The sequence below is a fragment of the Tetrao urogallus genome, assembly GCF_951394365.1.
Source record: "Tetrao urogallus genome assembly, chromosome: 1".
NCBI lineage: Eukaryota > Metazoa > Chordata > Aves > Galliformes > Phasianidae > Tetrao > Tetrao urogallus.
Genome location: NC_136813.1, coordinates 9,961,481 through 9,984,569, shown reverse-complemented (window position 1 = coordinate 9,984,569; position 23,089 = coordinate 9,961,481). Strand labels below are relative to the sequence as shown.

The following is a 23,089-nucleotide window of genomic DNA, read 5'->3' as shown; positions in this document are numbered from 1 at the left end:
GGGCTTGAACTGAGAGAGAGCCAGCTGCTGGAATCGAATTTTTGCTTATCAAAGTCATTTATTTAAAGTAGCTCATGCAGGTGGTGATTTTAATGATAGAATTTCAGCCCTTTCCTACCCATCACTTTCTGAATATTGGCCATTCTTGTTTATTGCAGAACCTCAAATTGTATTCAAATACTATTTTATTTTTGGAGCCTATGTATTTTATTTACAATTTATACAGGAAGAAATCAACCTGTCATAAAGTACATCTCCCAAAGTAATGGAGGGAAGAAACTTATTGCTTTCACTCTGTAGCACAAGCCAAGCAGGGCTCATTCAGAGCACAGCTGAAATTAGTTGGCACTATAAGCATTTTCTGGAAAAAGAAAAATCGCTGCTGCAGGTTCAAAATGGGCATATGCTGACTACAAATGGGGGGAGGACTGTAAATGCCTTGCTTCATGTACAGCACAGTCAATTTAATCTTCAAAATCCTCCTCTCCTTTGTCAAACATTTGTTTGAGAGGTCTGTGCAGTAAACCATTTACAGTTCTGCCTGTAGCACTGTCAGAAAATGGCAATCTTTATTAATCAGTTTAGTAGGTAACATTAGCAGGAAAAACAGCCACACCTTAAATCTTATAAAATCAAGAAAAAAATATCATTTAATAGGATTCAACACTGTAGAATTATATTCTATTCAAATATAGTCTACAGAATTTAAGGAAGAGTACACTGTTTTCTATGGCTTATTTCTTTCACTGATTCTCTGGAATTCAATAGCAAGTAATTATTATTCCTGAAATTATATTGTATGTTAAATATTCTATTGGCTGGCTTGTATGCTTTCCTTGGTTCTCTTCTCTTGGACTCTTTTGATTTATTGTTGTGTGACAAACACACCATACTATGCTGTGTGCATGGTAGCTCTCTTCTCTGAACAGGCTTCCACCTTTAGTGAGGCTGCAGTTCAGGTACGCTCAGTGCAGCTGGCAGACAATCATTGGAGGAAAGCTGTACAGCACATCAGTGAGGAGCAGAGAGGGACAGTGAGTTTCCTCAATGAAGCTCCACAAATATTCATAACCCCTAACCTATGACTGCATCTTTGTTGTGAAGCAATAAAGCAGTAGGTTACATTGCTATCCATCTCTGTCAGTTTTTTAGCTGATTCAAGCTCTGATTTGTTCTTCAGAGTCATCTTTCCACAGTCAAAAAATATACAGAATTTATCTTAAAAATTTTAAAATTTTAACAGGATTTAACATATTTAGGATATCTGGGAATACACTAAAGAACTGCTTATCCTGGCAGGCCGAGAATAGTTCTTCTGCTAAGCTACGAGCAAATCAACTTTTTATTCATCATACTGCAGGATTTCATAGCCGTCAACAAAGTTTTAAAATATTCAGAGCTGGGAGAAGAAATGCTTTGTGTTTGTCTGTACGGATACAAGACAGAAGTTACAAATCTGCATTACTGCATTGCTCAAGCTAACACGGATTTTCAGGCTTGATTTCACAACTGTACGAAGCAAAATTGTGAAATCGTTCAAGGGTGCGTTGTCCACATCAAAGATTTACAACCTGAGTTTTAAAAACATTTTTTTCTAATGTTGCATTTCTACTCTGAAGAACAGTCTATTTGCCATTCAATAGAGGTTCAAGAAATATGGATTTGATCACTTTTTTTTCTGTAGGCAAGTCCAGAATCCCCTTAAACTCACATTAGTATTAATAGAGCAGCTCTCTGCAAGGTATCCCAGAGATACATGGCAGTGCTTCACCCAGAGCATGGCAGGGAAGGTAGAAGTGGCCTATTTGATCTTGACAAATCACCTTCAGTTTTACCTCTCTGAATGAAGGTACAGAGCCATGCTGGAGCTTGAAGAGCTGCAGCCTGTGGGAAGCCCATGAAGGCTCAGTTCGGGAAGGATGGCATCCCTTGGGATGGATGGCATCCTGCGGGAGGGAGCCACGTGGAGAAGGACCATGGAGCAGTAGCAGAGGCAAAACATTATGGACTGAACAGAGCTCCCATTGCCCACTGTCCTGCACTGCTCAGGGAGAGGAGGTAGGATGGGGGGAAGGAGTTTGCAGTTTGCTTTTAGTTCTCACTGCTCTGGTCTAGTAAATTACATTATTTTCTTACGAGACTGAGGCTGTTCTGCCCTTGAAGATAATTGGTGAGTGATCTCCTTGTCCTTATCTCCATTCATGAGCCTTTTGTTCAACATATTTTCTCCCTCTATTCTTCTAAGGAGGGGGAGTGAAAAAGTGGTGTGGTGGACTTTAGCTGGCCATGAGTGTGAAACCACCACAAGCGCAGAAGGAAGACAATATCTGTATTCCTGTTGAGTTCCAATTCGTATGGTATACATATAAATTTATATGCCACAAACGTTGTTCTACACAAGTCAGCCACATGTTTCATTAAGCTCAAAGGCACTCAGTTGCACAGTGTGTTCTAATGAATCAGAGTTTCTCAGTTTTAGAAGAATGGACAAGATCGACCACTGTTCAGTCACAGCTTTCCTTAAGACCCAGGTGATAGCAGTTTCCATTCCTCTTGATTCTACAGGCATGGTGCCACTTCATGCTTTGTCTCCCATGAGTTTCATACAAGATGCTGTGTTCTCAGAGTAGGTCTTTAAATGGGGAATATTGTCAGGGAAAAAGTCTCCTCCTACACAAGTGCAACATTAGAAGGGCTGAAGTCAAACCAACCAAATGTATCAAATAAATCTGCAAAGGTCTTTGTTCCTAAACCATTTCTTCCTTACTTTTCCTTGTTACCTTGCCAGGAGAGCTCAACAGTACATGTGAGATTCTTGGAAACAGAGAAAGCAGAGGAAGGCCTACAAGGACAGCCTGAGAGAGCTGGGGCTGCTCAGCCTGGAGAAGAGAAAGCTGCTAGGTGACACGACAGTGGCTTTTCAGTAGTATCTAAAGCAGAGCTGCAGGAAAGAAGGGGACAGACTCTTTAGAAGGGTCTGTGGTGACAGAGCAAGGGGAAATGGTTTCAAGATCAAAGAGGGTAGATTTAGGTTAGATATAAGGAAAAAATCCTTTGCAGTGAGGGTGATGAGGCACTGGAACAGGCTGCTAAGAGATGCAGTTGATGCCACGTCCCTGGAGAATTTCAAGGCAAGGTCCTGGGCAACCTGACCCAGCTGTGGATGCCCCCGTTCATTGCAGGGGAGTTGGACTGCATGGTCCTCAGAGGACCCTTCCAACTCTAACAATACTATGATTCAAAGTTCAGAATCCTGGTATTAGGATGGGGGTTGGATTTCTTATCTTGGTGCTGCAAAATACTCTGGTCTTCAAGAGGCAGTGTGTGCTTTGAGGACGTAGACCACCTTTCAAGATTAAGTCCTATATTAATACCAGATCTTATAATGCATCACAGTTTATGATTTCTTCTTGTCAGAACATTCACAAAACGCTAGAAGTGGCTTCATAAAATCTGAATTGCCTGGTTTCATGATAAAGTGGTGCAAGACTGCTATTCACTTGATTAAATAACGTGAATGTCCGCACTTTTGTTGAACACTTCTGAGTCTATTAGAAAAATTCTTTCAAACTATTAAGCCAGAACCATATTAAACACTTGAAATGGAATTCATCTCCTCTAACTTTAGGGCATGATTCATCTGACTGATTTTAGACATTCGGGGAGAGATTTATCACATCATTAAAAAAAACTTCATTCTTTCCACTGTCTGGAAATGGGGCCTGGAGTGACCAGCTCACATGTATATATATACCCACATTTGTCAAGATGATTTCAATCAAATCTTCTCCCATAAACATACTAATGGAACCTCCATTTGTAAGACTGTAACACGGAATTTCACTATAGCAAAGCAGCCACAAGAAAACCTACTTATTTCATGCATCTTTGTTCTAACACAAAAGAATTACCTTGCCACATGAAGAAATAAAGAACTGAAATAGATTTCTGCTTCTGAAAAATGAGAATGTCACGAGAACTATTTATTATATATATTTACTCTGGTCCTCCTGTCTTTGCTTCCCACAAACATTGACAGATGTTTTCATACCTGATGTCATGTGATGGGGGACTGGCAATTGCATAGCCCCTGTAGCTACACTGAAATCCCAGTTTGTTATAATATTTTTCATATAAACACAAGCAGAAGAGCCAGAAATCTAAGGAGACAGTCTGTTACTGGAAAAAAATTATAGTTCAATTTTATTGATTTTAAAGGCTTAGATTGATACCCCTGAACTTTCGAACTTACCTTTCCAGAACGGAGCTGCTGATCCTCACAAGTTCACACACTGCCTGCTTTACAGTCTCCCTGCATTTTTATGTTAGATAACTCTGTTTGCTCACAAAGGTAATCTAGGTAAGCTATGCACAGCTGGCACGCATAAATTGTGCATATCTATGACATCTGCCAGTGGGAAAATCTCTCCAAGTATGATACATATTTCAAGAATGAGTGAATTAGCTCAAATTCAAGCTTCTCTGGGTTATAATTGAATCAAACCACTGAAAACATATGGAATATTTTTAATGGGTTTGTCATATTTCAAGCTATTAATATTTACTGGACTGGATCGTTAAACTATCCTAGTAACAAAGAAAGTATAATGCTTTTATTGTATTGATAATATCTTGCTAATGCGTTCCTGTAAAAGGAAGCACAATAGGTGTATTCCACTATTCTCTGCTCTTTTTCTTGCTTTGCCACATTTATGTCCATGTACAAAGGATCAAAAGAAGCATTTGGATTTGTCTGATCAAAGGAAGTATTTGGATTTTTCTGACTCTTTCACTGGGCCTGCTCTTCACAAAAGTAGTGCCATACCCAAGTTCTCTAATTAATATATCCTCAGAAGTCTGTGTCAACCTCCTAAGTGACAAAACACAGTATGTGTCTGTATTTATCTAAAGAGCAAGGCCCTTCTCGTGGCTCCTTTGATTAAAAAAATTAAAGTGCATGAAGTATTAACTCATGTTGAGGAGGGCAAATCATGTTGTTTTTTCTGTTTTTGTTTTTGTTTTTTTTTTAACTTCCTAACAAGGTCTCTTATCTCTGTACAAGTAACAAGCACCAAGGCTTTCATCTGCCTAGTGAGCTACATGTTTAGATCAGCAGCTCTGGACACGTTTTTGTTGGACACGAGGTGCACTAGGCCACCCCAAAGCATCTGTATCTCCCACGGGAAATGGGCACAGAGCAGCCTCAGCTCTGTGGGACCCCTCCAGCCTCCCAGCTGGACCAGGGAATGCCTGCACCAATGGCTCTCAACTGCAGGCTTCATGGCCAGGATAGATGGTCCCAAGGCTATGGATCACAGGTGGTAATTTTGGCAGCCTGAAATATTTTTTGAGGATTGATTGGTACGTAACAGAAAAAAAATGGGAAATCACTGTCCCAGCTGATTTTCTGTGCTTTCAGAGTAAGTGTGCTGAGCAGAGAGAAAGGAGAGAGCTGCTGGATCAGAACCATACCGCTCTGTAAAACCAATTTTGGGAGCTAGGCTAACAGATTACGAGGCACATCCACTCACTACTAGTTTCTGAAGGGAATATACATCATTATTGACTTTAATAAGTAGTGAAATGAAATTATACACAGTGCAAATCCTGGCTGCCAGAAAAACAATTTCTGACACAGCGAGGGCCATAGCCATCCCTATGGAGATGAGGATTTGTGATTTCTGGGTACATAAACGAGACAAAGCTGTGAGTTAGGGAATATAAAAAGTGTTTTGCAGACAATGCTGTTGCACTGGCTCCAGGACTCGGCTCGGGGATATTGCAGCATTGTCCCTTTCCAACCTGTGAAAATCCTTTTTTATTTCAGAGCCTTTCATGTGTAACAAAAAAGACAAGTACTGTTATAATAGAAATATCTGTTCAGAACATAGAATGCTATTACTTAAAAACTGACCAAATAACCTGCTCTTGAATGTACATGAAAACAGCACAGATGGAAAATTCTGACACTGTTACAGAACTGAACTCCTATGGCATTATTATTCATGTGCTGCAGGACACAACGATTTCTGGTTCAGCTTTATGCATTAAGGCCTGTTTTCATTCCCACTGAAGTTGATGGTATGACATGAAGTCCTGCTGACTGCTGCAGGGACAAAGGCTGGTCACTGAGACACAGCTACTGAATTCCTGTGCGGTTGTGTGTGTATGTCTGCATGTGTGCTTCAGATGAGTGAGACTTGGATGTATTGATTTTACAGCAGCTTTTTTCTCTGCTCTTAAATGAAGTGGAATGAGGAGCAAATAGCTTGGCAAACAAAAGAAACAGAACTATTATTATAACTGCCTGAAGTGTTATTCTCCAAGCACAGAGCCACATGGAAGACCGGCTGCCAAGTCTGTTCGTCATATATACCCCATGAAATCGCTGATAAAATGTAAGGCAGCCATCAGGATGTGAAATGTGAGGCAAAAATCAGGACAAAACTCCGTCCTGACTCCCCATGTAGCAATAAGGATCAGGAATAGTGCTTGGTATCAGTTACAAAATAAAATATTTCATTGTTTTTCCGCTCCTCTCTGTAAATATGAACTGTGCCTTGCACCTGTGTTGCTTAGGTCATGGGTCCTTTCCTTGGGGATTCCAGTGCACCACTGCAGACCAGGTGGCTCTGCCACAACCATGCGACTGGTTTATTCCAGTGTTGGTTAAGTTCTTTACAGAGACAGTGGTGAGGTGCTGGAACAGGCTTTCCAGAGAAGTTGTGGGTGCCCTGTTCCTGGAGCTGTTCAAGGCCAGATTGGATGGCTCCCTGGGCAGCCTGGTCTAGTATTAAATGTGGAGGTTGGTGGCCCTGCCTATGGCAGGGGGGCTGGATATTCTTGATCCTTGAGATCCCTTCCAACCCAAGCCATTCTGTGATTTGATTCTGCGATGGAATGGTGGTGAACTGAGTGGGAAACCGCCAAGCTCCCACTCCTCTCCTTTCTCCTCCCCTTCCTTTCCCTCCCTTGGAAGTTTGCTGATGTCTCGGATCTTCCAGGAAAGCAGTCTTTGTCACACAAGGCCAAAGTTCACCAACTTCCATTTACATCAGTAAACACGAACAATTCTTCCTGAGCCTGAGAAATACATCAGCCAGTCGTGCTTTAACGGGCTGAATTGAAATGCCCCTTCTAATCTGCATCAGCAGCATAAAACCGATCCTATTGCATAATGTGTGAGGACGGGGGGAGCAGTACTCACCATTGCACATGCAGCGCACATTCCGGTAAAAGCGGGGGCACACAAAACTAATTCTTGCCGTGCTGTAGGTCATCAGGGAATGGGAATCAATAGATAGACTTTGTTCACAGTGTTGTTCCTGACAATCCAGTCCAGAGCAATTCTTCTCCAAGATAGCAGAAATACGAATCACATTTTCCAAGTGTCTCCTGGCATTGGTAAGCTTCTGAATCAAAAAGGCAGGCTTATAGAAACCGCCGCTGTGCATCTGAACTGCAAATAGCATGTCGAGCTGATTGCTGCCTGCCACTGGCTGAATGCTGATGATGTGCAGGCTGTCTTGTTTCTGAGACAGCACCGCGTTCCGCAAGGTGCGCCTGAAGCCGTGCATGTGAAGGCCCACAAAGTCTTCTGGGGAAACGTTCTCGAAGCGGATGGTGACGGTGTTCTGCAGCATTTCCTGAAGTAATTGCTCAACGTGAACCACAACATCGATGGGGACCTGGAAGCGGCCATCACTGACAGACACATTGAGGATGTACTTGCCGTTATCGAGCCCTCCTAGGGCAATGATCTTCCCGTCGTGATTATTAACCTTGAACAAACTTTTCTGCTCTGATTTTAGTGTGTAAGTGAGGACATCATACACATCCTGATCCGTGGCGTGAATTTTTCCAATGACTCCACCTGGAAAATCATCTTCCATGGTGACAATGAAAATCTCCAGTGGAATGGCAGTTGGCTTGTGGATGCTTTCTTCGATAACCCTCACCTGAACGTAGGTGTGGGAAACCTGCTGAGGCTTCCCAGAGTCTTTGGCCTAATATAATTAAAACAATAACCAAACAACAAAATATAATATATATGTATAATGCAGCTGACAAGTAGAACTTTTTGCTACATGCATTCTAGACTTCCTGCTATATGATTTTCACAGCAACAGTAATTCTGAAGACCTCTCAAAAGAACTTCCCAAATGCATTTGCAAAATACGTATGTAAAGAAATGTGCCATCTTTTTTTAGCAGTGAAACTTAAAAAATCTTTAGGGAAACACAGATATCTTATCTAAGTGAATTGCAGACAGAAATGTGTCAGCACTGTGTCTCATTACTCAATGTGAAAAGTTCCCAGAATCCCACAGCTATCACTTGTCCCCTTCACAGCAAAGCCATCTGAATGTGGTATATTCTACACCAAGTGAGTTTGGGCTCTCTTCTACCCTGGAAAATAGGCTGCAGCCCAGTGCAATACCAGCAGCAGTTTCTGTGTTGCTCTGAAGTGCCTCAGACCTTGCTAAGCCTATGTGGATGCGAGGGAGTTGAGAGTTTTCCTCAAGCACTCTATGTGACTTTCTCTGAAGCGTCCAAGAATCATGCTTGAAAATAAATAAAATTTATCACCCTCCAAAAGTGAAATAGGGTGCTTGTGCTGTTACTAACGATAAAATACGAGAGAAGCACTACACTTGGACAGATGACTGCATGACCCAGAGCACGTATGATAGCATCTGCACTTTTTTATAGAGTAAAGAGCAAGTATGACAAAAAGTCCAAGGCTATCTTGACAGAAAAGTGTGCAAACTTGAATCAGTGCTCTTTCTTGTAGTAAGGAAAATGCTTCATTGAAGTCAGTATGAAGATACACTAGTGCATGCATTCACTTGCTTCAGAGAAGAACATATGATGAAAAAATCACAAATGTAGCACACGTTGAAAGATGTTTGCATTTGGATACAGGGAGGAAAATTTACTCACTGAAGAAAAATAACAGGCAGGATGGCAGTACCAATATGGACATTACTAGGAAAGGATTAGTAACTCTGAGGCACTGAAAATCATGGCTCCTACCAGGGCTTTGTAGAGAATTTTAGAAAATATTTTATGTGCATGTGCACAGATACACATACATGCAGAGATTATTCCACATTCCACTTTCAACTTTAACACTACTTTTTTAATAAACACAACACAGAGGAGGAATCTGATGGTGGAAAGAGGGAAGCAGCACTGTGGTACACATAAATGGAAAGAAAAAAATTCTATGCTTTATACACAACAGAAAACTGCAAAATATGTTTTCACTGAAGGAATCCCTAAAAAAAATAATACTGAGAGGAATCAGGCTTTTAATCCAACCGCGTGGTTTTCTGAATGTTTTGGTGCATCTCTGTGATTGCAGACTGGTTAATGCTTCATTAATATGACATACTTGGATGTATGTAGCTGAGGATGCTGCTTGAACTTAATTCCAATTTTGGTAATATTGGAAGTTTGGCTAGTAAATAGTCCTGAAAGCAGACATTTTTGGATGAGAACATAGCAGGAATGAAAAATGATTTTATTTTTCTTTTCCTACGAGGCTCAAAAAATAAGATTGCAAGAATATTAAATGGCAAACTTGTAAGCTGTCCCTTTGATTTGAACTGCTGATTGACATTAGAACTTGTATTTTTGAATTGTAACTCAGTGAGATTGTTATTGCTACAAACACCATTAAAAGTAGGTGTAAAAGAGCAGTTAGGCTCTAATTAGATTAACCCCAGCACAGCATGTTGAGAAAGGTTGTATTTTCAGACTTAGATTGTAGGACCACGTTCCATTTCAATGGAATTGCATGGACTTACATATTTACTGAACTCTACTATGTTTTCCTATGCAAGTCTGAGAAATGGGCAAATTATTGCTGGATTTATAGCTACTCTGGTTAAAAAGTTCCTCAACAATGACTCTGGAGCTAAGTTTGAACTGGACTTCTATTTCATGTCTTCCTTTTACACTCCCTAAGAGCTAAGCTGACCTTGGAAATGTGATTTCATGAATTTTTGGTTGGGTTCCAAAAATTTTTGATTAAATTTATGACTTAAAAGGAGAAGTGATTTTCCTTCCTAGAACAATATTTTGCTGTCACTCGTTCCGTGGTATATTTATATGTACATAATGCATTTTTGCTTATTTTCTTCTCTTAGCTACAGAAAAAAAAGATGAAAATCTTAAATCATAACTGCTGCTGCTCAGAAAATCCATTTCATGCAGAGAAGATTGGAAAGGTGGCTGGCTACCTATTTATATTTACATGAAATTGGGTTTAAGGACATCAAAGGAAATATACAATATTGTGCACATGTAAAATGGAATGCATGGTATTTGCTCACAGACTAAAGTCAATTAAAACCAACCCAGACAGCAACATACACATGACCTGACACTATGAGTTTTTTCTTTCTGTGCAGATGCAAAAAATGAAGGCATACCTGCACGCAGAGCACATATTCGGTTGCAACCATGTGTCTGAAGATGACTGCAGATCTCAAGACACCGTTAGGGTCCAGTGTAAACTCCTCCTCTTCATTGCCAGTGAGGATGGTGAAGGTAAAAGGAGGGCCATTGTGAAAAGAGTCTTTGTCTGTCACTACCAGCTGCAAAATGCTTGTGCCCACTGGTTTATTTTCCTTTACACATATACACAGCGTATAAAGAAAAGGATTAAAATGATACATCTTATCACAATGATAAAATACCACGTTTTGCTATCAAGAATATACAAGTAAAAGCTTTTTGGCCAAGATGCCATTTCACTGTGGCATTGCTTTGGCATCATTTGTACACCAAGGACTACTACTAGAGACAGAAGCACCCAGTGGAGCCTGTCTGGCCAGGACTGCCTAACCACTAGGACTTGCATCCCAAGCAAGGCATGGACAAGTGCAAGCTCATCCCAGCTCAGAATTTTTGAGGCTAGAGAACATTTCCTGGTGCAACATGGATATAGAGTAAAACATGTGATGGATGCTGAAGTTAAGGAGTCTCAGTAAACAGAATCTGAGCCAACGGCCAGAAAAGAAGTGTTTATACTTTCTTTTGAATAAGATCATTTGATACATCTTTGGCAGATAAATCATCAAAAGCTGCTTAACTGAAACCAAATGCTTTTGTATTTTAAAAGTCAGAGAAGTTTTTGATGTGCAAGATAAACTTACTTGAATTACAGCTGTATAATTAGCTGGAGTAAACACAGGGCTGTTATCGTTCACATCAGAAATGTCCACGTTGACCGTCACAGATGAAGACAGAGGAGGGGTTCCACTGTCTCTTGCCTGAATAACCAATGAATAACCAGATATCTGCAAAAAGGTGAAAGTATTAAATCATCATGAAAGCGGTCCTAAATTTTAACTTGTGTTCTTTACATCCAATACACCACCAACCATATTCTGAGGAAAGCTGTCTGGCCTCATTACCTTTCCTGCCCTTTGTATAACATTATCCTGTTTACTGCCAGACTGTCCCAAACTCTGGTTTATAAGGCTATCAATAAACCTAACAGCTTCACTATATTAAAATAACTGTATCAGCTGAAAACAAAGGGATAGACAAAAGTCGAATGATGAATAATATTCAAGCTCAGCCTAGGTCAACTCGGGTATGCAAACTAATTCCAGGATAAGATATTGAGTACTTAGGAGGAGAAGCTTCAATTTGACACACAATGTTTCAGATAGTGAAGGAGCCCCTCCAAAAAAGTTAATGGGCAGTTGGATTAAGCATACTGGAAAACATTTGAGATCACTATGAACAACATATTCCTTGTAGCAAAAGGCTACAGTACTGTAGAAGATAAGGGATTTTTTGAGTCTTGTTTGCAACAGCCACAGACAGCTCAGCATGGTGTGGGTAGCTCAGTGCATCCCACCGGCTGTGGCACCCACAGACCCTCTATGCACATATGGGCATGTGCACAAAGTGTGAGCGTGTGTGACAATTTGGAAAAGATCTGTCTATGTGCAGCGTATGGATGACAGTGTGATTTCACAAAGTGCATCCTTATGTTGGCCTCCTTATGTCTTACAACTGCCTTTTACTGTATAGAGCTCTTGGATCCCCAGGGAGAGCTGCTGATATGTCTGCCCATGAAGCTTTCAGTGCAGGGGGAACGAAGGATGAACCACATGTCAGATAAAGCACCAGGAAGGGGTAAAACATGGCCCCACAGAGTGAAATGAAGAAAAACTAACGGAGCTTTTTATAAAGCGGGAGGAAATCCAAAGGGACACAGAAGTAAAAGCTGCTGGGGTAGGAGAGAGGAAGGCAGGCTAAGCATATGAAACAAGGTGGCTCTTCTGAGCTATGGGACCAAGTTAAAGAAAAGGAAAGATTCTTAGGTGGATTACAGGGTCAAAGAAGTGTGTGATTTGATGGGGATGTACTGATAGTGTCAGGAGGAAGAATCCTTAACCATGGAGGATCAAGAAACTGAGGCTGAGCATTGATCCTTTTTTTTTTTCACTTTCAATGTTTAATTTTTAGTGCTAAAAATCAGAGCTTTCATGGGATCTGTCTGAAATTTTGTGTGAGTTTGTTTTCATTTCCACAGATCCCAGAAAGGTAAATGGCAGCAATCATGGTTTCTACGTGATTAGAGCTCTGGAAATGAGCTTCCTGATACCACTAAAACCTGGGAATCAGCACTGCCATTAGGGATCTACATCAGATGAGGCATCATGTATCATTTCCGCTGAAGAGAACATTTGTGTCTAGGAAATGTGCAAAGGAAGCAAAATAAAAGACAACACTACAGCTTACTTTATCTGAAGGAAACTTAGGAGAATGCAGATCTAGGAGCTGGCCTGAAATGTACAATGACAGTGAGGGTAAAAGCATATGTCTGAAAGCAGACATATGTATCTCAGCTAAATCAAATGGAGTCACTAAATAAACTATTAATAAAGTATGTAAGAACCAATAAACCATGTAAGAAATACAGCAAAATTGTTGCATGTATAGCCTATTACTTCCTTGTTCTGTGGGACAAGGAAGGTCCTTCTGTCACCAATCACTAGCAATTTAATCCTGCCTGTATGATAACATAGAAAGATTATTTGCCTGTTTTAAGCAGTAGCTCTGCTTCCAGCAGGAAGCTTTTCCAGCTGAGTCCATTTTCTGGGGACAGCAATCAGCTTTCCCAGTTTTGCAGATGCATTGCATGAGTGAAGTATCCTTAAGTCTTGCATGTGTTGCAGGACTTCTGAAGTCATGCAGCACATTCCTGCCCTGCTTGTAGCACAGGCAACTGTATTTGTTTGTTTCTTTTTCTCCAAAAGCTGCTAATTGCTAGCTATAGCAAAATGGTGATAAATCACCCGAATCTAGGGAGCAAACAAAGCAGCAGAATCAGATTAATGAAGCACTCTTTCTCTTTTGGTACAGCCTGGCTACTCCATAACATCAGTTCCCTTGTGACATGTTTTGCAGAGTGCTAATTAATGGCTGAAGTCTCAGCTCTGTACTTGGTGCCACAATTTGCAGTTTGCCGTGGTCCCTCTGTTGCATACAATGCTGCAAGCTTGTGCTTGCAGGCACAGAAGAGAGGTAGCTCATTAATGCAGTAACAGCTGCCACAGGAAAAATCCAGGGTTGCTTCTTTCCCCAGTCTGGCCTCAGTAGTTGTGTTGGTGCAGAGTGAGAATGCTACCAGGGTAGCTGGCCTGGAAATATGACTGAGAAAAAGTCTGAGGTGGGAAAAGGGGGAAGAATATTAGAAAGAGCTGTTGGAATATCTTAGGCTGATTGCTGCAGAGTGAAAAGCAGCTACTTCACAACTGGCTAGCAGTAGAGTTGAAATTAACACACATCTGTAAGCCATTGTAAGTCAAGAAATCTCACATCTTACCCTTTCTCTATCCAATTTCTTTTTAACCTTCACAAGTCCTGAACCAGGATCGACTGAAAATTCATTGTCTTGATCACCACTCACTATGGAAAAATGAATTTGGCCATTGGAAGGACTGTCCAGATCTTCTGCTATCAACTGTTTTGAGAGAAAAGTGAAAATTAGCAAAACAAATGTTAAGCCATCAGTATGCTCCATTAATCACTCAACACCCCACAGAGTAAGCCTTCATATTCTATCAGGCTAGTCACATTTGAGCTGCGCATCACTTGGCTGCTCTTCATAGGAGGCTCTCCTTGGATCTTTTCAAAATTCTAGCCTTAAAACACATAAAATATTTTAATCTTATGATATATAATACAAATATCATGTATTTCCCTGAAAAGTTGAATTTTGCTTTTCCAGAAAAACCTACTTATTTCAAGCTGACTCCTGAGATACAATGTCTTAAACACAACACTGCTCTTTGACAGCATATTGTAGGAATTAAAAACTATTTTGGTCTTACTGCTTCTTTATTTCCTGGGGAAAACTGGCAGCTGTCTGGAAAGCCGTAGCAGACACAGAGTATTGGCTAGAGAACAGTGTGGTTGATTCAAGATGCATAATTTATCATTATTAATAAGTGCAGCAGTATCTTATTAAATGCAACAGAGGTCCTCACCCTGCCTAATCATGGCACATGGCCTCACTCACCATTATAACGGAATCACCAATTGCAGCATCTTCACTGATGACTGCACTGTAGACCACCTGGCTGAATTTTGGTGCGTTGTCATTGACATCCGTCACGTTGACGTTCACAGTCGTAACAGCGCTCAGGGCTGGAGTACCTCCATCTTTTGCTTCCACGACTAAGTAGAAATCCTTACACGATTCATAATCCAAAGATTCAGAAATGGAAATGGCTCCTTTGAAGGAAGGGAAGTAACGTCAGCACTGAGTGAAAAGGAAATGCTGCTGCAGATTAAGGGATTTCACTGCAGCAAATAGTACAACATGCTATTTATCACCTGAGCAAAAAATATGTTGTTCTAAACTTAACACTGCTTAGTCCAATAAAAATATTTGGTCAGTTTTCTACTATTGTCATTTAATTAAAGAGAGATGACAACTGCACTTGGATTGCCTCTACAGAAAGACACAAAGCTATTAATGGTTTCTGACAGAAATAACTGTGGAAATACCAGTACTACAGACAGAGAAGCGAAGGCCACATCCGTTCATGTGCCTGGGCTCATGCACAGAGCCTGTGGGAGAACCAGATGCCAACTCTGGAAATCGACACTGACAAATCAACAGAAATTCAGTCCTATGTAATTAACTTCTCATGAATTAAATACTAACAAATGGGGTATGAATACCTTTGAGAAATTAGTTTTCTACCATCTGTGTGACTAAGCAGGGACTTCCAGAGTAAACTAGGTATAAAAGTTTTCAGTTCTCGCATCACATAATAAAAATTAAGATTATTTGTAACTTGAATCACTCTCTCTCAGATCTCTTCTAGGACAGAAATAGTTTTTATGCACATTCTCTACTTGTCTCACATGTACCTATAACCTTATCAAGGAGAGGCGAGTGCGTTGCACACAGATTACCAGTGATGTCTTGAAGGAGGTGATGCTGGACATGGCAGGAAAGGCTTAAAAGCAAATCCCTAACCTTGGCAAGGCAAATCCTCTTTAGTATGAACTCATCAAGAGCAGGGATGATTGGGGCTTAGAGGTCATACAGTCCAACTGTTGCCCAGCACAGGTCACTTAAACACGATCTTTCTTGAAGCTACTTACTTCTAACGTCCTTAAAAAACCTCTAGACACACTACTTTCCTGTCCCTAGGAAATGTATTTATGTACTCAATAATTCCTACAGCAAGGAATTTCTTCCTGTCATTTAACTGAAATAATCCAAATGCAATTTAAGCTAATTCGAAACTTCTCTCATGAGTAGACACAAAGAAAAGTTTATTCCCCCCTCTTCACAGGTACTTTACAAGCTTGAATATTATCAGCATGTCTTCTTTTTTCTAGTTTAAATAGCCTCAATTCCTTCAGTCTTTCCTCCTAAGCCTCATTTTGTAGACCTCAGATCATTCTTCTTAATCTTGTCTGGGCTCTCTCCAAATGAATCCTACCTTTCAGCATGACTTGCTGAAAGCAGGAGCCCTGAAGAGAAGCTTCCAAGTGGCTAGCAGGGAGTCCCCACTGATAAATGCTGTGATGAGCATTATTTCTCAAGCCCTGATCAGGCATGCTACATCAGCACCCGGCTGTCTGGATCTCAGCTCCTGCCTCTAATAATGGAGCTGTCACACATTAATGAATAATAAATAGTTTTTGTTTTTTTTTTCCTTCCCTGTGTGATTAAGCTTCATTATGGGTTTTTATTGATTTATCTCCCTGGCTTCACTGTCAAGTGCAAAGTTAAGTATTGCTGTCTAGACATATTTATGTTTAAATTTTGTTAGCACTAATCAACATTGTGAAGATTGAAGACAACATACAATTATGTTATTTTAGGTCCTTTACATGTGAGGCAGTGGTCTTCACAAGGAGGGGAGAAAGATTTTTGCACACAGTAGTATAAATGACACAATGCATAATTCTGAGATTTTCCAGGTTAGAATCATAGAATCATAGAATCACAAGGTTGGAAATGACCTATAAGATCATCTAGTCCAATTGTCTCCTCATCACCATTGCCACCACAAGCACTAAACCATATCACACAGCACGTCGTCTGGGTTACTGGTTATTACAACTGCACTCAAACAAGTGTTAACTTCAGCTTTCAAAACCAAGACTGTTCTGCTCTGAAGCTCTGGTGGCAGATTTGTACCATCATCCTGAATGCTAGAAGAATAAGGGAATCCACTGCAGGAATCACAGAAGATTCATAGCTTACTATCTTTGTAGATTAAAGCCAAGCAAAGCAGAAGTTCCCTGCAGCCCAGTAGAGGCCCACAATGGAGCAGGCTGTCCCACCGCAGCCCATGGGCACTATGTGGAGCAGCTCTCCACGTGCAGCCATAGAGAAGCCCATGGTGCAGCAGTGGATGTGCCCATACATCTACACTGACTTCAGTAGACATACCAATGGAGAATCCACTCAAGTCAAGGCAGCTGAATGGTGCCATAGTTTAGACCAAACTTCAATATAACATTTGTTTTACTCTGTGCAACAAGACTGACGAGCTCTGAGTCTCTCTTCTTGGAACTTATGTGGTCCAAATGTTTTCCCCAAAGCATCCACATTTTTTCTGAAACTTTCATTTAGTATTACAAGTAAGAACTAATTTACAAACCTGTTTTTGAGTTAATGTTGAACCTTCCCTTCTCATTCCCAGATCTGATGAGATAGGTAATCTCAGCATTAGTGCCAATGTCCTGGCTTGTAGCAAAAACAGAGAGGACTTCAGTGCCAGGTGAAGTGTCTTCAGGTACTGTAACAAGATAATCTCTCCTTTCAAACACAGGGGGATTGTCATTAATATCTAGCACTGTAATGGTAACAGTAGCAAATGAGGACAAGGTCAGCACAATACTCTGATCTGAGGCCTTTACACTGATGTTGTAGGAAGACTGAAGCTCTCTATCAAGTGGATGCTCCAAAATAATGATTCCTGATGACCGGTCAACTGAGAAGTAACCATCTGCAGAGTCTGCAAGGGAATAGGTCACTTTTCTGTTCACACCTGAAAGAGAAGCAGATGTGAAAATGATAAAGTGTATTTAAAAAAAGAGACGCAAACCGACTCCGCTCTTTTCACCTAATAGAAACTTTAAGCAAAATCTGCAACTGCACTCATCATTTCTGACTGATGGGAGCACACAGACATGAGAGCACTGAAAAGAACAGAACTTCTGGAGGTCTGGGAGACCAGGACACGTCAGATCCCCATGGATAATTGAGTTCCCTCTCTCATCATGATAACTTTTAAAAAGATTCCTTTGCAGAATTGCTGTGGAATGGAACTTGAAAGCAGAATCCATGTATAGATCCTGCCCAGAAAAGCTTATAATTGAATGGAAAACTCTCAGTGCACATCTCGAAGGAAGGAACAGAAATGTACTTAAGGGAAAATAAATCCATAAAAATACATCAGGTGGCACAGAATGTACTTGCTCCCAGTGTGCCTTGTTTCTTCTGTTGAGAAGCAAAATAAAATCATAATACAATAATGTAGACAAAAGCTTCATCAAACAACTCCTGCAAGAACGTGGACATCTTACAAAGGGAAGTAGCCTCCTTCACTATGAGAGCAAAAATTGAACCGTACAAAAATCTCTCGTTTTCAAATCCTGCTTGTATTTCCCAATACATATCACCTATCCACCTAGCTGCTGACTATGCAGATCTATGCTAAAGTTGTTAATAATGAGGGCTGAGAGGAAGTTACTAACTTGGTTGTTTGCTGCACTACAGAGGGACAGTCATTTCAAATCTAATTAAATGTGAATACAGTTGAAAACTCACTCAAGTTCCCTTGATGCTCCTTGACTTTGGGCTTTGGTCCTGGGCGCTGTGCTAAGATATTTTAACACAAAGATCCACTAAATTGGAGTTTCTATGTTTTTAACATCTCTCAGATGAGCATTTGCTGTCCTTTTTGCTGGAGAACAGACTTTACAAGCCTGACATTAATCAGATGAACAAGAGCTACCAATCCCTCCTAGGCATATTTTGTTAATTTAAAATTTGTGACAGTATTATTCTGCTTTCCAGCAGCAAAGCACTGCAGAAATGACTGATCAAAAGCAGCACAAATCACATTTGTTTTCTGCTTGACGTAGCAGGAGTAGAGCATCCACACGAGGGGAAGCTGGGGGGAGTTGGGGGGAGCTTTTCTTCAGCCATGCTCACATAAAAGGTAGAGCAACTATAAAGTTCCAGACCCTAATGGGATAGCACTACGAGTTACCATTTAACCTCATCAGGGAATAAAGTTTTTATGCAGCGCTTGAGACACCACGTCTATTTCAAATGTCTTTAACATAAAGAAAAGTTTAAATGCCGATATTGTAATGAACCAATTGTTTGTTTGTATTAATCACAGAACAACCTCTGCATTTAACACTGCATAATGAAAGTAAAAAGCACAGAAAAGCTCTTCTTCAGCAGAACATGCAATGCAAACAAGGAGGTTGTTCCTGTCTTACACACAAGCAACAGAGTGCAGCCCAGGAGTTAGTCAGAGACTCTACTGTGTGTTGAAGCACCTAGACTCTGAACACCTTACAGCCTGCTGGAAACCATGCTCTGCTTTTCACGTAGCCTCTTAAATGTATTCAAAGGCTCTGTTACCTGATGGTCAACTAAGGGGACCAGACCGAAGGAATAAAGCCCTCTGGAATTTAAAGGATCTGAATGGCTGGGGATATGTCTACATTTCTGGTAAGATCTCCTGGCTGAAATCCTCCCCTAAGCTCCACAAGACCAGAACAGTTAATGAGCTATTAATTAGAGTAGATATCTGCGTATGTTGAAAACCCAGAGGAACACTGAACCTACACAGAAATTTCAACAGTAAAGCTACTTAGTGTTCTGTACTGGAATCTCCTGATATCTGCCAGTCTCTGTATAGAATTGCATACATCCCTGAAGCTGGGACCTTAACTCACATGTTCCATGCCTATGTGTCTGTGACTGCATGAGAGATGTAGCTTGGTCTAGGCTTGCTCTGACACAAAGACCTTGCTTGAAACTCACCACAGCATATGTGAGCATAACAGAATCAGGAAACACGCTACTTAGTAGAAAAAAGATGGCCTACCCATGACTTGTGTCTTAAACACCTCAAAACTGCAGCCAGATCTTGCATGGGTTAAGCATGGAGAGAGAAATTTTGGTGCATAAGACACCACATGGGGTGACTTCACATACAGCTGGTAACTCTACTGATGGCAATCTGATTGACATACAATTAGACCACACTCCTGTATTGCCTCAAGGTAATGACAGTTAAATAATACAATATGAATAGTGTTTATTGATAAGAGATCGCTTTTGATCCCACAAAAGATCCCACATTACGGTGTTGTGATTGCTGTCTCTTAAAGAAGGAATTTTTAGGCAGAAATGGAAAAAGTTACTTCTTGAAGGTGTTCTTCTTTTCTTGCAAAATAAGAGAGGAATACAGAAGTTCCAGGAGTGTAGGTTATTGCATACCAATCTATTCACATTAACAGGCTGATGATCAAAACTGTCTTATTTTGCCCACAGGACCTGGAATATAGTCTCTTACAGTGAAACTGCCATTTTAAGCACAGAGAGACAGAAGATCAGGGCAGAGGATATATGCTGGGACACTCACAGATTCGATTCCCTTACAGTTTCCAGCCTGAACACAGAAGCAGAACACATGGAGAAATAAAGATCTCAGCTTCTTGCTACTCTTCTATAATGCTTTATGGGGAAATCAGTTTAACATTTGTTTTTTGGAAGGACAAATAATTCAACAAAAAGCTGCAGCAGAAACAGCACTCCGAACGAAGTGCTGTGTTACATCAATAGTGTTCTCCCTTCACCTTCTCGGTACATGGCAAGAAAGAGAACAAGCAGGAGATGAAAAGATGAAGTTGGGAGCTATTTCTACTCAAATCCAAAATACTGGAGTGCTTGGGGCTGCCATCCGCAAAGAAGGAAGTGTCCACCAGTATGTGAAAGTGGCAGCCCTGCCATGGAGATGATGGTAGGCTGCAGATACACAGCACATTTTCTGTGGAAAGGAAACAACTGCTCCAGCACCATGGTTCCTGGATTGGTAAGGAAAGCAATCCTCTGAGATGGACTGCCCACAGCTGTTGGGAGATTAATGTTTGCAAATTGTGTTTTGTCTATTCACTTATTTACTTATACTTCTCAGATTTCTAAGGTGCCAATCACAACCATAAGCTACATGAACATGAAAAGCTTTGCAGGAATTACTGTTCCTCTAAGAGGATTGTAGTATATTTTTCAAATAAAGGTATAAGCCAGCACATTTTATATTTAGACCTGTATTAGCATATGATACAAGACTACACTTTGCCAGATCTCTGGTGTGAAACGTTTGTACAACGAACAGCCATCTAGTACCTCAGATGCCATCCTTCACTAGGGATTTTTTTTTCTTCTATACAAAGGAGCATGTACTGAATGTCACAATGACATCTATGTCATTACTACTTCAAATAACACCAGGGAAATAAAATATTTTCTTTATAATTAAGGAATACTAAAATTCTCCTTGTATACATCAATTGAAAATGGTGGAGGTACAACACAGAATGGGCCAAGCATTAATAGAACAGATACAATTCCCATATGACAGTGAGATTCTCCAGTGAGCATTACCTGCTGACTGCATCACATGCAAATTTAAATTTATTTAAATTTACAGATATTAAAGACCTTACACAGTGTGTTTCTCCCCTTTGTTTTAATCTGCCACCTGGCCTCATTATTTAATGTATTTCCCCAAGTATAGTTAGCCCACTCATTCTTGTTAATCTGTGGAAAGCAGTACTTAACTTTTTCTTCTGCTCATTTTTATTTTGAAAACCTTGAGAAAAAAAAAAAGAAAAAAGGGCAAGCATTAAAAATAATCAATCAAAAAGGAAAATGGTAAAGTGTCCAGAAAGAGAGATGTAAAATAGCTTTTGCTTATCAATTTCAGATACTCAGTTAGTGTGCTGTCTCTTTCCTCTGTCATGGTGGGATAATGTTAACACCGGCATCTTTGGCGTTTGGTGATTAACCAAATGTTAACTGCACCATCAATTACTGCTAGTTAAAAGTTCACAACTTCATTAACAGCAAACAAGACAGAAAACAAATACGAAACCAGATTTTATAATTTCTACTCCATCATGTTGAGATGAAAGAGAGAGGTCTTGCTAGAATTACCTTGCTGGACTGTAGAAGAATATACAGCCATATACAATATGATATTTCAAGTGATTTTTACAACTTAAGCAGAAAAACTGGCCAAGTTCAATCCATAACACTGCCAAGGCATGCTTTCATTGTGTTGTCCCTTCTCTCTGCAGAAACAATAGCATTAACCCCAAAACACCCTTACTCACATAAGCACTTTGACAGTCATAGAACCATGGAATTGATGCAAGGCCACAGAAGACACAGACGAAGAGACCAGCCCCTTACTGAAGGAAAGTACTGGACAGAAATGTCAAGCAGAAGATTTCAGTATATAGTATCTTCCATTGGCCCATTTTCTTGCTCACTGAGGTTGAGTATTTTCATTGGTGGGAAGGTGAGGTATGGATGGCTGGCTCGCTCTCCCTGTCTTTTCTAGCTGGGATTTATATAGCCCATGGTGTTGGCGTTGCATGAGTTTCTTCCACCAGTGATTGGGAATGCTTGATTATTTCATGGATAAGCTTGATGATTTTTTGAAGTGCAGGGAGGCTATGCAGGAATCACAGGTGTGATTCCATTTGTATACATTTACTTAATAGACTCACTGGCTGCATTAACACTGTATCTGTCAATACTGTGCAACACTGCTGTGCTAAAACAGGGATCTGTTGCAAGGGAATGTGTATATATACATACACACACACACATATATATATGTTTCAGTGTATGTATGTTTCAGTAACCCCATTTAAATACAGGTTTTATCCAGTCAAGATAATCCAGGATATATAATTCTCCTTATTTGACATATCTCTAGTTCTCTGCTCCATATTACTTCTTGGAAATCTCAAAAATGAAATGGCAGAGTATAAGGACGGCAGGAATCTTACAAGATCATCTCATTTATCCCTGAACAAAGAAAGAAGGCATTAGATTTACCACTGAAGACAGGACCGTTCTTTCATTAGGAACTTGTACAACCTCATTGGATATCACACCACAGTGTCTCACTTTCCTTACAACTATTATGATCTTACTTTCTGCTGAGAAAAATAATGAAAGATGAGGTAAAGCTAACAAAAGTCGATATTTTTCACCAGAGCTACTTGACTCATATCTGATGCTTGCTACACTTTATCATCTTAACTCTGTTTTTCCATGGTACCCTCTTTCAACTATTTTAATACTGCTCATTAGCACATATTTTCCAGGCCCGTGATCAAGCTCCAGGTAGCCCATATCTCCCTAGAAGTAGTGTTTCTGAAACGAGACACAACCTTTCAAATCAGGATTTTCCACCACCAAGTTAAACAGAAAAGATTACTTCTTTGCTTTCCAACATTACTCTTGTTTACCCAGCTGATTAAACTGT

General features: G+C 40.3%; 1 protein-coding gene across 4 annotated transcripts in view; it reads right to left on the bottom strand.

Moving 5' to 3' along the window:
* The window catches only part of FAT3 (FAT atypical cadherin 3), a gene marked incomplete at both ends in the record, with an annotated part of 358,948 nt that overhangs the window by 33,597 nt on the left and 302,262 nt on the right, over positions 1–23,089 (bottom strand). For all 4 annotated transcript variants that reach the window (XM_079536455.1, XM_079536457.1, XM_079536456.1 and 1 more), the window contains 6 exons: positions 7,208–8,006; positions 10,439–10,636; positions 11,165–11,308; positions 13,855–13,992; positions 14,551–14,765; positions 17,162–17,551. In XM_079536455.1, coding sequence (XP_079392581.1) covers positions 7,208–8,006; positions 10,439–10,636; positions 11,165–11,308; positions 13,855–13,992; positions 14,551–14,765; positions 17,162–17,551 — 1,884 coding nt within the window. The remainder of the gene's footprint in view (positions 1–7,207; positions 8,007–10,438; positions 10,637–11,164; positions 11,309–13,854; positions 13,993–14,550; positions 14,766–17,161; positions 17,552–23,089) is intronic.